The sequence below is a fragment of the Archocentrus centrarchus genome, unplaced genomic scaffold (assembly GCF_007364275.1).
Source record: "Archocentrus centrarchus isolate MPI-CPG fArcCen1 unplaced genomic scaffold, fArcCen1 scaffold_30_ctg1, whole genome shotgun sequence".
Taxonomy (NCBI): Eukaryota; Metazoa; Chordata; class Actinopteri; order Cichliformes; family Cichlidae; genus Archocentrus; species Archocentrus centrarchus.
In genome coordinates, this window is record NW_022060259.1 from 795,801 (window position 1) to 811,426 (window position 15,626).

The 15,626-nt window shown below is 37.3% G+C and overlaps 1 protein-coding gene across 2 annotated transcripts in view; it reads right to left on the minus strand.

The window, feature by feature from the left end:
- Positions 1–435: 435 nt before the first annotated feature.
- The window catches only part of nrg1 (neuregulin 1), a 54,541-nt gene continuing 39,350 nt past the window's right edge, over positions 436–15,626 (minus strand). The window contains exon 8 of one of the 2 annotated variants that reach the window (XM_030724004.1): positions 436–4,216. In XM_030724004.1, coding sequence (XP_030579864.1) covers positions 3,601–4,216 — 616 coding nt within the window. In that variant the 3' untranslated portion in view covers positions 436–3,600. The remainder of the gene's footprint in view (positions 4,217–15,626) is intronic. The other variant, XM_030724005.1, reaches the window with a different exon arrangement.

Here is a 15,626-nt window from a genome sequence, read left to right on the forward strand (position 1 = left end):
GGTTCTTTTATTAATTCATTTATTTATTTTATTATTCACATTGCTATTCATTTTGGAATGCCGGAGCTGACAGGCTTGGGGGGGGCAGATTACCGAAGGGAAAGGAGAAGGGATAAAGAAGGAGGAGGAATGGAAATGAAAAACCAACATACTACAGTATATTAAATTATAATAATAAATGAGTGACACCTTTAATGATACATAACAGCAAACTAATACAATCCGGTATGAATCTACTATATTAAGTAATATTTGATTGAAGTTGTTTGGTCACCCTGTGTGTGTTTTTAGTTTTACTAAAAAAGCCTAAGAAAAGTAATTTAAGTCTGCAGCTTTACCTTATGCACTCAATAAGTAATGCACACAAATCACTATTTTGTCCTCAAAAATTACTTTTATTTGTGAACTAACATATTACATGAAAAAAAATTAAACATATTTAAGGAGTATCAAAGACATAGGTAAAATACAGCATGAAAACAAAAGGGCATTATGATCAGCATATAGAGTAAGATGTATGTAAAGGGAGTGCAAATTTGTGTTAATATTTATTTTCAGTGTAATGTACAGCCAGGACTTATTTCCAAGTTGTGTAATGTAAACACTATAGCTATTGATATTTGATTATACATAAGTTCAATAAGGATGATCTGTAATTAATCGCTGACCTGCCTGCTTCCCTGGGGTATCAGCTGCTAGTTGATTCTTTAATTCACTTCCTCTTTCCTACCACTTTCCTGTCACACTGTCAAACTCAGACTCTGGCAATGCTGACATCATTACTCTAGTCCAGTCATTTTCTTGCCTGCCCAGCCTGTTTCGTGTGCTTTAAATCTCAGTGCTGTTGTCATTCTGCCTTTCAGACTGTCATTCATGCAACCCACCTACCCTCCATCTTCCCCTCACCCTGGTCACTCAGAGCCCCATACAGCCCTCCATCTTCATCTCCTCCACCATCAGCGTCTAGCCTCTGAGGGTCCTGTCCTAATTCTTATTGCTGTTCTGCCATGATGGTTCATCGAAGTCTAATCGCCAAACAGCTTATTAATCAGATTCTGTATCTCAATAAATCATCTTCCAAATGAGCTGTCCTTATTGAAATACCAAATTGTTAAAAACCATAGCATTTTTCATATAAATCATGTTCACATGTATGTTCAAATGTGAAATGTATATTTTATTTTTTATTATTACAGCTGGACAAGACTTTCTTTGTATTGATCTGTGGTGAGACAGAAGAACCAAAATAGTTTTTTTCAACTCAAAATGACACTGAGACACAAAACACAGAACTTCAATGAGAAACAACAGTGCAGAAGATTTTTATGGTGTATTTACATAATTTGAAGACAGTCCTATCTCAAAGCAATGTTCTTTGTGTTATGCTAAGCACACAAGTGACAGAATGTGCAAGTAATTACTTTCTCTTTTGTACTAATAACTGTGTAGATAAAACGACTGCATGTCTTGCATCTTTCAAATCAACTCTGTTGAATATATATGTATTTACAGACAGGTGAAAAATTTAAGGAAAAACCTGAACTCTTGACTCCTACAGTTAAGGGATCCGATATGCTCAGGGGTTATTTTGCTGACATGAATTGGGTCTGCGTTCCTCATGGTAATGGTCTTTTCCAGAATGACAGTGCCCGCATAAAGACTATGCAAATCATACACTATGGCCTTTGCAGTAAGCTACTCTCAAACTGAAGGAACACGTGTGGGCCATTTTAGGCTGACAGAGCTTGCCAACTGTGTTATCAAAATTTCAAATTAGGGAATTTGTTTTGGAAGAATTGCATTCCCTCAATCCAGTAGAGTCCCAGAATCTCAAAATAAAATCAACAACAAGGCACACTGCTGCTGTTCAGGCAGCATGTGGTAGCCCAACACCTTACAATACATCACGTTGTTCTTTTTCCTTTAATTATTCACATATCTGTATTATAATAATTAATTAATTAATGTCAAAATATCAAATAAATAATTTCTAGATATAAAATACAGAAACTTGCCACATTTAAAGACCAGTGGGCAGCACAACTATGTCATGATATCTATTTATACACTAAACTGACTCCTGAATCTACATACATACATTTTATGGAAGCATTGCTGATTACAGAGCCCAATAGTCATTTCGAGTTACTTTTCAATTTTTATCTAAGATCTAGAAGTCTTTGGCAGATTTTTATTGAGTATGGTAATAATATTTCTTTTAATAGCGTTAAGACTGCACAAACTATACTAGCTGAAACCATAAGCATATAAAGTCTTTGGAAGTTGTAACAAGTTGCATTTGGGGAAAAATAAGTTTCAAGCTTTTCAGAGATATGGTTTAAATTAAAGCAGATGACCTCCATGTATACATTTTGCAGTTGTCTAAACCCCAAAATGCATTACTCTGGAACACATGGTTGGACTCACACAACATGAGCCATAGATCTTGTAGTTCACTTAGTATAAACTTTATAGATATTCTTGATTTAAAGATACCATTTTAAAGAATTGCTGGTCTTCACGCTAGTAGACTTTGGGTGCACCACCTTGACTGAGTCAGTTTATACTTAGTCAGGCTATCTGTCAGCATTGGAATAAATACAACTTTTAAAAAGATACTTTCAAGGATTATGAGAAATGTGAGATCCAGTATGCAGCTTGACCCATACTAGGGACCTTAGGACATTAGACCTCTACTCTTTAAGTATGACCATTTTGTAAATGTTATAGGAGTGCCATACTACACAGTCCAGTACTTCTTTAACATTGTAAACTTGAAAAATTTACCTCAATATAGAATCAAACAAAAACAAAAAAACTCTTTGGGTATATGTTATGCATCTAGGAGAGGCAGACTTTAATGATTGCATATTTATCTAACAGCTACAATATTCATTCTCTGGCAGGATGTCTGGCAGGTCATCCACAGTGTAGTCCAGCAATTAATGAAATTATTATGATCTGTAACATTTTCTGCACCTGTCATGAAATCCAGATAATAAGCTGATTAATAATGTATCTGTTAAGACTGTAATAAAAGTAGGACATCAGATAAGAAAACCATCAAGTCAAGTCAAATGTCCATAGAGGAAACCACAAACTGCTCATTCTTTCATCACAGCATTTAAGGACGTAGCATGCACCTTGAACCCATAACATTTGATTTCACACATGTCAGTGGGTGCCTTAAACTGCAAGATGCTAAAGGCAGCCAGCACGTAACTTCAGATTATTAACCGGAAGAATAAGATGGTGATACATGGCCCAGTATGCAATATTACAGCCCCTTAAGCATACTAAACAGAAAGGCACCATTGATATTTTTGATATTTTTCTGCACTGAAATATACTATGAACTGCTGTTACATACTAGCGTATGGCACTTTACCTACAAGACATGACCACATTTGTAATTTTTTTTTTTTTTTTATAAAACTTTATTTACTACATCTCTAAAATAAAAGTTTCATTCTTCATTTATCTTTAAAAGTCTTTACACAGCAAATAAATTATGGTAATTTATAGAAAATAAAGGTTTAATAATAAAAAAGGTTTAATAATGACTGTATATTTTTTCCCCCATGTGATTTTTTTTTTACTTTATGCAGCAACTGAATCTTGTTGATTGATGAGGCTAGATGACTTCACTGGCAGGTCATCATTTGGTGGTGCTGGGTTAGTCCTGCTGCTATCTACAGCTCTGAGTAAAAGGGCTGTACTGCTATCTGCAGAAAGGAAGAGTGTGTGTTCCTCCTGAAGCTTCTCTGTATCACTTATTAGTTTGTCACCATTTGACCTCATATAATCTAGCAAATTGCCAGTGACACTTTTGATACTGCAGTCACTAACATTGTTGTTTGTGTTAATTGATTTCTCAGGTGTTGAAAACATATAGCTGGCAGCTCTGGTGTCATGTATGGCTTGGTAGTCAACATTTTCCATAGTGAACAGTGGACTAGATGGTAAACTATCTACCACATGGCCATGATTGTAGTGGGAAGAGGTTCTCTTTTGTACATCCTGGCTTGAAGACTTGTGCAGCTGACGCAGCAAAGGACGCTCCTCTTCACCAGAGGGGCTTAAAGTCACAGAGGGGACAGAGATAGCCAGGCTGGATAGGGGGGCTGACATCTCTGATGGAGGAGAGCCTGGAGTTGTTGGAGAGTTCTGTGACTCTGGAGACAGCTGGGTCAAGGTTGTCATCACAGGTACAAACCTAAAAAAACACATGTGAACAAAGCTGGTTCAACTAAGTCAGCAGTATTGCAGGTTAACATCAGTATATATATATATATATATATATATATGCCATTCATATCAGGAACTCAGCAGGCTATGGTCAAGGTGACCTGCTGAAGTTCACACGAAACATCAGTTACACCAAACTTCATATGGAGTGAAAGGTGATTTAAGTGAACTTGAAATTAAAGAGGGACATGCCTGAAAGTAATTCAAATCAATTCAATTTTTTTTACACTAGATAGCACCAAATCACAAAAACAATCGTCTCGAGGCACTTTATATTGTAAGATAAAGACCCTACAATAATACAGCAAAAACCCAAACAATCAGACAACCCCCTATGAGCAAACACTTGGTGACAGTGGGAAGGAAAAACTCCCTTTTAACACCAAGAATCCTCCAACAGAGCTAGGCTGTTGGTGGGGCAGCCATCTGCCGTGATTGTTTGGGGGTAAGGGGAAGGAGACAGGACAAAAGACACACTATGGAAGAGAGCCAGAATTAAATAATAATAATAACTAATGATTACAAGCAGTGTGGTGTAAAAACACAGAAAGGAGGTGAGTGAAGAAGAAATACTCAGCGATTCATGGGAAACCCCCCAGCAGCTTAGGGCTATTGTAGTGTAACTAAGGGAGAGTTTAGGGTCACCTGATCCTGCCCTAACTATAAAAATGATTTTAAAAAGTAAAGTTTTAAGCCTAATCTTAAAAGTAGAGAGGGTTTCTGTCTCCTGAATCCAAAGTGAGAGCTGGTTCCACAGAAGAGGGGCCTGAAAGCTGAAGCTTTTATCTGAATTGAGAAGCAGGAAATTAAAAGTAATCATGGTCTTTATGTATTTAAGACATTCCTGCAGTTTAAATAATTGGTCTGTGTCATCTGGTTTCATGGATAGATAAAGCCTAGCAATGAAAATACATGCTTTGCTTTCTAAGAATAGAATATGCCAGAAGCATATAATGTAAATAGAACTGGTTAAAACAGATTTGTTGCAGATAGAGCTTGCACTGAGTAGGCCAATTTGTTTTCTGTGTGCAACTCAGATCACTCAGAGTAGATGCAGATGGACAATTGATGCAGCATAAGTTGTAAATATTTGCTCCCCTATAAGGTCTGGAATAGCATGGTATGATATTACAAATGATTAGGATTAAGGAGACACAAGGCAAACAACAGAACGAGCAATTTGAGGATGCAATGAATGGCTGAATAAATCTCCATAGTGACCTATTAGCATTCATAGAGCATGAGGAATTCAGAGAAAGAGAAGTACTTGATCCCTTTTAATGAAAGGAAAAGCTCCCAATAGAGAAATTTATAAAGTTTGTAGAGGGTCTTTTCTCCACATGAAGGGTGGTGAGAATAAATTGTGATGGACTGCAATGACTGCTGAAATACCAAACACCACAGCCACAGGTGGGGATGGGACTGGACTCAAAATCTGCCTCACAAGTCTCTTTAGTATGAAAGCTTGTTTCCGCGACAAAAAAAAAAAAAATGCCATCTGTAACCCGAAATTTCTAGTTAATAATTTGAAATTTCGAGTTACATATTAGTACAGTTACGGATGGCGATATATATATTTTTTTTTTGTGGCAAAAACAAGTTTCCATACTTTCCATACTCATTTATTGAGACTGGTTTCTGACATTTGCTCCTACATATAGCTTTAGCTACCGAGGAAGTTCACTGGAACCCATATCTGCTAGATGCAACACCAATTTCAGGACCTCGGCCAGTTCCAGATACAGTTGACTCCAGAGCAGAGTTTGTGGGCTCTGGGCCAACGATGAACAGGTACTGCTGTTCTTAGCACATTGTGCTCCTAGCCATTTCAGTGGATCTTCATGGTGGAAGTGCAAGAGGATCTTCTTCCTCATGACACTCCAGGGGAAAAAGTGGGCATGGAAAAGGTCCATGAATTTGGACTTGGCTCCAGGCCTGGGCCATGGGTCCTCCTTGAAGACAGATGTGACTATAGGGATCTGGGTCTGTTTTTGCTGAAAGACCAAGCCATGGAAGTGTTGTGTTAACAGAACTGCAAGATGCTTCTGCAACCAGGGAATCCAGGAGCAATTCATTCTCCCAGATTGTTGGGCTATTTTCTGGTCAGTCAAAGGCAGCCAGCAGGAGAAGTGAGTGGCAGCATTGGAATCAGTAGATTATGCTGGGTCTCTGAATCTATCTGTGTTTGCAGTGTAAGTAGCAACCAAAGACAGAATCTACATAGTAGATATTCACTAAGAGACACATTAATTTTGAATTTGAAGGAACGAAAACACATCTATCACACACACTTTTAAATTCTAAAATTCTGATAACATTTTACAGAATTTCTCTTTTATTTGTAAATATATGATATATAAATAAAAATCACAAAAATGTATGGTGAGTGCACAGGTCTAATGTAACAATAACATGAAAAACCTGTGAAAGTTTTTTTCCCCCACATAAAAAAACTAAAAATACAGTCACAAATTTAACATAAGTTCATAAATATGCAATGTTAATTTATTATTATTAATAGATATATTAATTTAATCGATAAAACTGTTAAATTCTAGTTTAATTTTGTAAATATATATGTAAAAGTATATAACATCTACAAGTATTTGTAAACTATCAAAATACAATTATTTTCATTGACAGCTACAGTACTGTAATTTCACAGAAGGCATATTTCATAGTAGTTCTGTATCTTTTAAAATTATTGACCAAAATTGGTAAAATTACAGAAATGTAATAATGATAGAAACACAAATTTATCCGTAAGGTATGGATTTAATGAGTTTGAACAATAAAAGCTACACATCATTAAAAATACAATACATGCAATGTATCATTAAAAATATAATGCGTATCATTTACGGTAATATAATTTTACAGATAACTGCTTTTCAAATAAAGTAATGCAACATTAAAAATATCAAAATGTTTTTGTAACTAGGTTTTTGCAACATAATATCAGTAGGACTGAACGAGTTAAATCAGGAACCATTCTGCAACCAATCATTTGGTACCTTAGTTGTGAATAGAAACAAGGGCTGAAGCAGGTTAACTTTCAAATCCAAAAAGATGTGGGAAGGAAAATGACTTTACACGGAGAGGCCGTTGCAGATTCTGGGGCATTTCCAAGGAGTGTGAAATCTGTCATTTTGGAGAAGAAAATGAAGACTTTTTATCAAAGACAACAGGCACCTACAAGACCAACCACTGTAAATGTTTACTTTCAGATAAGTATCATGGGCATGGGAGCATTCTAAAACTGCTGATGTAAAAACAACAATTGCAAGGAAGGAAAAAGGACCCTTCACAATCAACGGCAGGCACAATGGTACATTGCATCAGCAACGCAAGTATACCAAACTCAAGCTCAGCAGCATTAGCTTCCTAATATACAGTAACACACTGATTTCAGCATAGCACTAAATCTAATTGACCAGTCATATTGCACATAGTTAACAGAAACATCAGCCAACTAGTAGCTGTTAAACCAGCTCTTCCCTCTCAAACTTTTGAGGGGAGAGTGGGCTTGCTAGAAATGCAAATGACTGAGGTGGTGTTAGTGGTTTTACCACTAACATTTTTTAAGTTGTCCCCTGCACACACATAGAATTCTTTTTCTTTCCCTCAACAGAGTCATTATACAACTTTTTAGTTTCAAAGGGTAATTTGAAAAGGTCAGTTTGAACCATAAGCATGTTAAGGATGTTCAAAAATTATAATTTGTGTGAAAACTCGATGTTTATCTATACATCATGAAGGCCTACACAAAAAATTAAACACATTACCAGTAGGCATGGCAGGCTGCATGCCTGAATTCAGAAATTATAGTGCTTTCAAATGTCTTGTTTAACCAGTCAAAACTTCTGTGTCAAAATGTGAGACTTTGCAAGCACCCTTCATGGAGCCATATGAAAAGTACAAAGTTAACGTAGTCCTTGTTATAGAGTTGAAGTTCTTCCTTTGTGATGTTCTTCAGGTATTTATTCTGTAAAGTTCTTGTCTCTGCGTGTCCCTGTTTCAGTTACTGTTTCTCACTTTTTCTTTTATTTTGTCTCCTGTGTTTGGATCTAGCTTTGTTTCCTTAGTATCATGGCCTTGATTAATTTCAGCTAGTTATGTCCTAGTTATGTCCACCTTCCCTTGTGGGTATTTGTAGCCTATTTGCTTTGTTCTTTTTCAGATCATCTGTTAACCTCCCCAGGTGTGCTAAAAAGAAGAGAAGAACATTTCCAACAGGCGGCTGGTGGTCAGTCTTGACCTGATAACAAAATTGTGTGAAGAGAACAGGAATCCAGTGTAAAAACAGTCAGTTCTGGTATTCTCTGGGGACTGCCAATTGATCTGTATGGTGCTGGGCCACGAGCACCAAAGCATAATGGGACCTTATGTCACCCTCATGGGATCTGTTTCTGACCAAACTGTCACAAGTAGCTCACTGGAGGTCATTTTGTGGGACTGGCAGTATTTGTTCTATTTCTCCTTGCACAAAGAAGCAAATACTGGTCCTGTGGCTGGGTTGATGCCTGTCTACAGCCTGTCCAGCCTGTCCAGTCTATTTTTACAACACGTTGAGGTTTATATATTTATATATTTATAAGGTTTATATACTTATAAACCTTGTAGAAAGTTTTCCCAGAAGAACTGAAGCTGTTATAGCTGCCAAGTGTGGGGCAACATCATATTAAACCCTATGGATTAAGAATGGGAAGTCACTCAATTTCATATGCGTGTAAAGGCATACTTTTGGTAATATAGTGTAGCATCCTAAACCACACCAAAAAATAACAGTTAAATGTGGACTATTAAACATTAGGTCTCCATCACCTAAGTCCCTGTTAGTAAATGATTTAATAATTGATCAACATATTGTTTTTTTCTGCCTTACAGAAACCTGGTTACAGTGGGATAAATATGTTAGTTTTAAATGAATCAACACTGCTGAGTCATACTAACTGTCAGAATCCAGGCGAGGAGGAATAGCACCAATCCTCCCCTCCAGCTTATTTATCAACCAAAGACCCAAACAGTTTTAATTGATTTGAAAGCCTGACCCTTAGCCTTGTCCTTCCTAGCTGGAAAACTCAAAAAACTGTTTTATTTGCTGTTACCTATAATCCACCCGACTCTTTCTCAGACTTTCTATTTGACTTAGTACTCAGTACAGATAACATAATTATTGTGGGTGATTTTAACATCCATGTAGATGCTGAAAATGACCGCCGCAACACTGCATTTAATCTATTATTAGACTATTAATAGACTGGCTGCCCTCAAAAGGCAAATGAGCCCACCCACCATTTTAATCACATTCTGGATCTTGTTCTGACACATAGAAACTGAAGACGTAACAGTATTCCCTAAAAACCTTCTTTATTTTTAATAACATTTAAATTTACATAATGGATTACAAAGCAGTGAGGACTACATTTCATTACAGTAGTTGTCTTTCTGAAAGTGCTCTAAGTTTTCTCCACACAATGCAGAGCAGCTACCTAAACTCTACTCCCACAGAGGTCAATTACCTTGTCAGTAGTTTTACATCCTCACTGCATATGACTCTGCATTATATTGATTTTTTTTATGTCAAACCCAAATGTTTTGAGTCTACAGCAAAATAAAGGGATTGGCCTCACTGTCTCAATATTTTTGGAGGGGAGTGTTTCTAATAGACTCCAATTTGTTCATGCAGTCTTCTTCCCTCACTAAACCTAATCATAGAGTTCCACAGGGTTCTGTGCTAGGACCAATTCTATTTATATTATACATGCTTCCCTGAGGCAGTATTATCAGAAAGCATAGCAGACATTTCTTTACTATGCAGATAATACCCAGCTTTATCTATCCATGAAGCCAGATGACACACACCAATTAGTTAAACTGCAGGAATCTCTTAAAGACATAAATGCTTGGATGACCTCTAATGTCCTGCTTCTAAATTTAGATAAAACTGATGTTATTGTAGTTAGCCCTACAAATCTAAGTAACATGGTGTCTTACCAGGATACGCCCTTCAGAGTACATCTTAAACAATATGTAGGACAGCCTCAGAGTGATTCAGAAAAAATAGTTCATGCAATATTACTTCTAGGTTGGAGTACTGTTATTCATTATTATCAGATTGTCCTAATAGCTCCCTGAAAAAGCAGGCCCCATCGTATCTTAAAGGCCTTATAGTACCATATCACCCCAATCGAGCACTTCCCTCTCAGACTGTTGGCTTGCTTCTGGTTCATAAGGTAGAATAAGAGTAGAATGAGTAGAATGGGAGGCAGAGTCCTCAGCTTTCAAGCCCCTCTTCAGTGGAAGCAGCTCCTACTTTGGGATTTGGGTGACAGACACCCCTCTATTTTTAAGATTAGGCTTTAAACTTTTTTGATAAAGCCTATAGTTAGGGCTGGATCGGGTGTTCCTGAACCCTCCCTTAGTTATGCTGTAACAGGCCTAGGTTGCTGGGGGGTTCCCATAATGCACTGTTTCTTCTTCATTCATCTCTTTTCACTCTCTTTATACACCACTAATCATTAATTATTAGTTATTATTAATCTCTGGCTCATTTCCACAGTGTCTGTTTCTTCCTGTTCAAAGGGAGTTTTTTCTTCCCACTGTTGCCAAGTGCTGCTCATAGGGGGTCATTGATTATTGACGCTTTCCTCTGTATTATTGTAGGGCCTTTATCTAATAATATAAAGCACCTTGAGGTGACTGTTGCTGTAATTTGGCGCTATATAAACTGAATTGAATTGAACTGAACTGAATTTAATTTAACTAAATTGAATGGAACCACTGGTTATAAGGAGGTGAAAATTTGTCTGAATAAAAACAGCGTCATTTATGACGATCACATTCTAGTCCATGTTGATTTCTTTTTCTGAAGGGCTTTCATTTGATTTCAGTTGGCTAAATACACTTTCTATCAACACTTTGCCTACTGTATTTTTATTTATTCTTCCATTCCTTATTGTATTTGGGACACAATGGTGCAGGGTTTTCATGCACACCATATACCACAAAATAGTGACATTATACATTAAGTGTGAACTATTTAGTATACATAATCTTTTTAGCAATTGTCTGTTTTTGGCTAATTCAAAATTATTGCTAGATGTCTTCTGAAAAGACCGACTTCGTGTACTTCATGGTTCAGGTTTTAAAATTAATCAATTACCTTGTACTTTATGGCAAGTCTCTGTTGGAGATTGGTGTGTCTCGGCACTTCTTTGAAAGAGCACTTAAGTCACTGGTGCCACGGTGGCATTCAGACGACCCCGGACACCCTGTGTGGCACGTTGGCTATTCTCGCCAATGACATCACAGAGACAGACTCAGTGTCAGACAGAACACTGTTGCTCCAGTCATTACTCCAGCTGCAGAGACAGGGAGGGGCGTGTTTACATGATGACAGGATTTAGGCAGCCTCCAAGACCATGACACAATTAATATGGGTCAAATCTCTGTACTGTATATATTCTGTTTTCAGATTTGCGTGCTGTATTGCAATTTGTGCAAAATATGTATCAAGTTAAAGTCTAATTTAAGATGCAAATGTTAATTCTGTTATCAGCATATGATATTTTTTTTAATCTATTATCTTGCTGGATGAAACAACATTCTACTGTACATCTAGTTAAGAGTGAAAGTATCAAAAGCACTGCAAAATAACAGTAACTGTCTGCACTGTCCACCAGGAGGTGATTTAAATCCTGTGTCCTTTAGAGCAAAAGTGTTAAATTCAATTTTAGTAAGGGTCCACTGGGGAATAAGAATCATATCAAGGACCAGAAAATTACAGTTTAGGGACATGCCTTAATTTAATCAAAAACTCATGTTCCATATGGTCATTGCACATAGTACTGTGTACAAATAAAGCCCTCAACCAGTTATCAAAAATGTTTAAAAGTAAACAAAAACTGAAGCATGTTACAAGTAGGCTTCCATATAGCTAACTTACAAACACTTCACAGGCCTGGACATTTATCCACAATGATGTGAGACATCCAGAAAACAATTAGTTCAAGTTATTGCTGCTAATGGTGGTTCTACAAACTACTGAATCATGGGTTGTATATGGGGTGTTTTTCACAGGACTCCATAAAGTTATGTAAAAACTTGCTCAGGTTTAGGACTGCTCAGGGAGACAGGACTTGAGCCCACATGGACTGAGGAGGACACAGGACTAGCAGACTTTGCTGGGAGTCAGTTCACATCACATTTGGTCTGCGACATAAGCAGTGGATTTGGTGGATGGTGATGTTATTGCTACTGGGTGGCTACAGATCAATGTGATCTCACATTGATGATCAAATGTGAAATGTTGAATGAAGATAGTCAGCTCACTGGCATTGTTGCTCTCTAAATGCTTGGCATAAACAGAGATGTTCCTTCATGCCTCAAACTTCCCTGACATGCTGTGACCTCTGTTCTGCATTTTCAGCATGCACATGAAGCAAATATGTAAGAAAGCCTTCATTAATTTGCATAATGTTGCTAAAATTAGAAACATTGTGTCTCAAGGTGAAGAGACCTTGAGAATCATGTAATTCATCATTCATCATAACTATCAGACCCCTCTACTGTGGACCAGCTCCCAGTTTGGTGACCCTGAACCATCCCTTAGTTAGGCTGCAATATACTTGGGCTGCTGTGGGATTCCCATGTGCAGTGAGCATTTCATCTTTGCTCATCTCCTCCTAACACATCAACAAAATGTTCCCTTGCTCCATTATATATCCACCCACTAATAGGTTCTATGATAAAGAGATAATCAGTGAGATTTCACATCACCACTCAGTGTTAATAATGTTATGTATGATCAGTGTATGCCACTACAGTATTAGTAATATCAATTATTGAACTCTGGTTCATGCTGATAATTGCCTTTTGTCCTGTTAGAATGTTCATGTTGTTCTGGTTACAATGTTGCTTCAGCACCATAAGCTCTGGTGTAAACAATGTGAGCATAGAGTTGCCGGCCAAAAAAGAGAGTACTTAAAGGAAATAAAATAAAAGTACAGTGAGAATACATACTAGAGTTCTTGTTACAACGATATACACAGGGTGCAACTTTGAGTTTATCTGGGTTGATTTAGCTCAATTCTTAAATAACAGTCATTAATTGTGCAGAACAAAAAAAAGAGTCATGATTTGTTAGCATTTGCAAACATTTTAGTATACAGTATTAGGAAAAGGATTATGAACGATTGTTTATCATTTACAGCATGATACAGCATTATTGTTATCTATAGAATCAATTTACAAAACAGTTATACTTTCCAAAATATACTAACATTAATTATTTGGTTATTCTATATAAAATCTGGCAAATCTGAGAAAGTACCATCTAACACTAGAAGCAACTGATTGTTTTCAGTTCAATCCAACTTTATTTATATATGCCAAATCACAACAAACAGTGGGTAAAGACCCTACAATAAATAAAGAGAAAACCCAAACAATTAAAATGACCCCCTTTGAGCAAGCATTTTGCGACAGTGAGAAGGAAAAACTCCCTTTTAACAGGAAGAAACTTCCAGCAGAACCAGGCTCAGGGAGGGGCAGCTATCTACTGTGACTGAGGGGAGAGAGAGACAGGACAAAAGATATGCCATAGAAGAGAGCCAGAGATTAATAATAATTAATGATTAAATATAGAGTGGGGTATGAAACAGAGTAAAAAGAGGTGAATGAAAAAGAGATAATGCATCAATGGAACTCCCCCAACAGCCTGGGCCTATGCAGCGCAACTAAGGATGGTTCAGGACGCCCGATCCAGCCCTAATTAAAGCTTTGTCAAAAGGAAAGTTTTTAAGTTTGTTGTAACTCACTCTGGCCCTGTGCCCTGACCTGTAGATGACAGGGAAATGCTGCCCATCAATACCTATCTGTTGTCTATTGTCACTGCTAAAATATTTCTTGTACAATCTTTTTTTATTATTTTAGTTTGATAAGTTTAAATACACTATATTGCCAAAAGTATTCGCTCGTCTGTCTTCACACATGTATAAACTTGAATAACATCCCATTCTTAATCCATAGGGTTTAATATGATGTTGGTCCACCCTTTGCAGCTATATCAGCTTCAGCTCTTCTGGAAAGGCTTTCCACAAGATTTAGGAGTGTTTATGGGAATTTTTGTCCATTCTTCCAGAAGCACATTTGTGAGGTGAGACATCGATATTGGAGAGAAGGCCTGCCTCACAGTCTCTGCTCTAATTCATCCCAAAGGTGTTCTATCAGGCTGAGGTCAGAACTCTGTCCAGGCCAGTCAAGTTCTTCCACAAGAAACTCGCTCATCCATGTCTTCATAGTCCTTGCTTTATGCACTGGTGTGCAGTCATCTTGGAATAGAGAAGGGCCATCCCCAAACTGTTCTCACAAAATTGGAAGCATGAAATCATCCAAAATGTCTTGGTATGCCGAAGCATTAAAAGTTCCTTTCACTGGAACCAAGGGGTCGGGCCCAACTCCTGAAAAACATTCTCAAACTATAATCCCCACTCTACCAAAATTTACATTTGGCACAATGCAGACAGACCAGGACTGCCCATTGGCTTGCCAGATGGAGAAGGGTGATTTGTCACTGCAGAGAACACATCTCCATTTCTCCACTGCTCTAGAGTTCTAGAGCTAAAGAGCTGTTTCTGGTAGGCATTTAGATCTATGGTCGTTAGTAAAATTATTTTTCACTGTATCAATGAAGGGAAAAAGGAATGAAAATTGTGTGCATCTTTTCTGCTACGAATCAGCATGATTAAACACTCCACAAAAATTCACAGAGTCCACATGCGGTAACTATCTGATCCAATGCTGATTATCAACTTTTTACAGCTGTGAAAGAAGTATCCTATTCTAAATCCTATACTTATACTTGTATGCAGTCATGCCATATGCAGTTACATGTGTATCCAGTCATGGAATATGCAGTTACATATGAGCAGCTTTTTGTATGCATATAATTGATTCTTTTCCTGATCCTCATTATGGGGGAGGGGGTGTCATAAAGGTTATTTGATAGAGGCTTCAGAACTTCCCTTAAAATCCTTCATTTTTTTTAGATGTCTTGAGCATTAAAGTAGTTCGGTGACAGTTGTGAGTATTTCCACTGCTACACAGTAAACAATAAGATTTGATAGCTAATTCAACAAACTTAATTTTCCAAAATGTAAACAAATACAGTTTAAAACAGCAAATATCTTGCTGCCACAATGTAACTTGGTTTAAAGCAGTAAACTGAACCTGTCCCAACCCAGAGGCTGTGGCGTCAGTGCTTTGACAGTAATCAGTAATCACATTAGGATCCCTCATCCACCTGTTCCACCTTCCAAACTGTCAAAAGTCAGGTTGACTAGAGTGAGCAGAATTTGGCTTGGATGAAAAGAGCA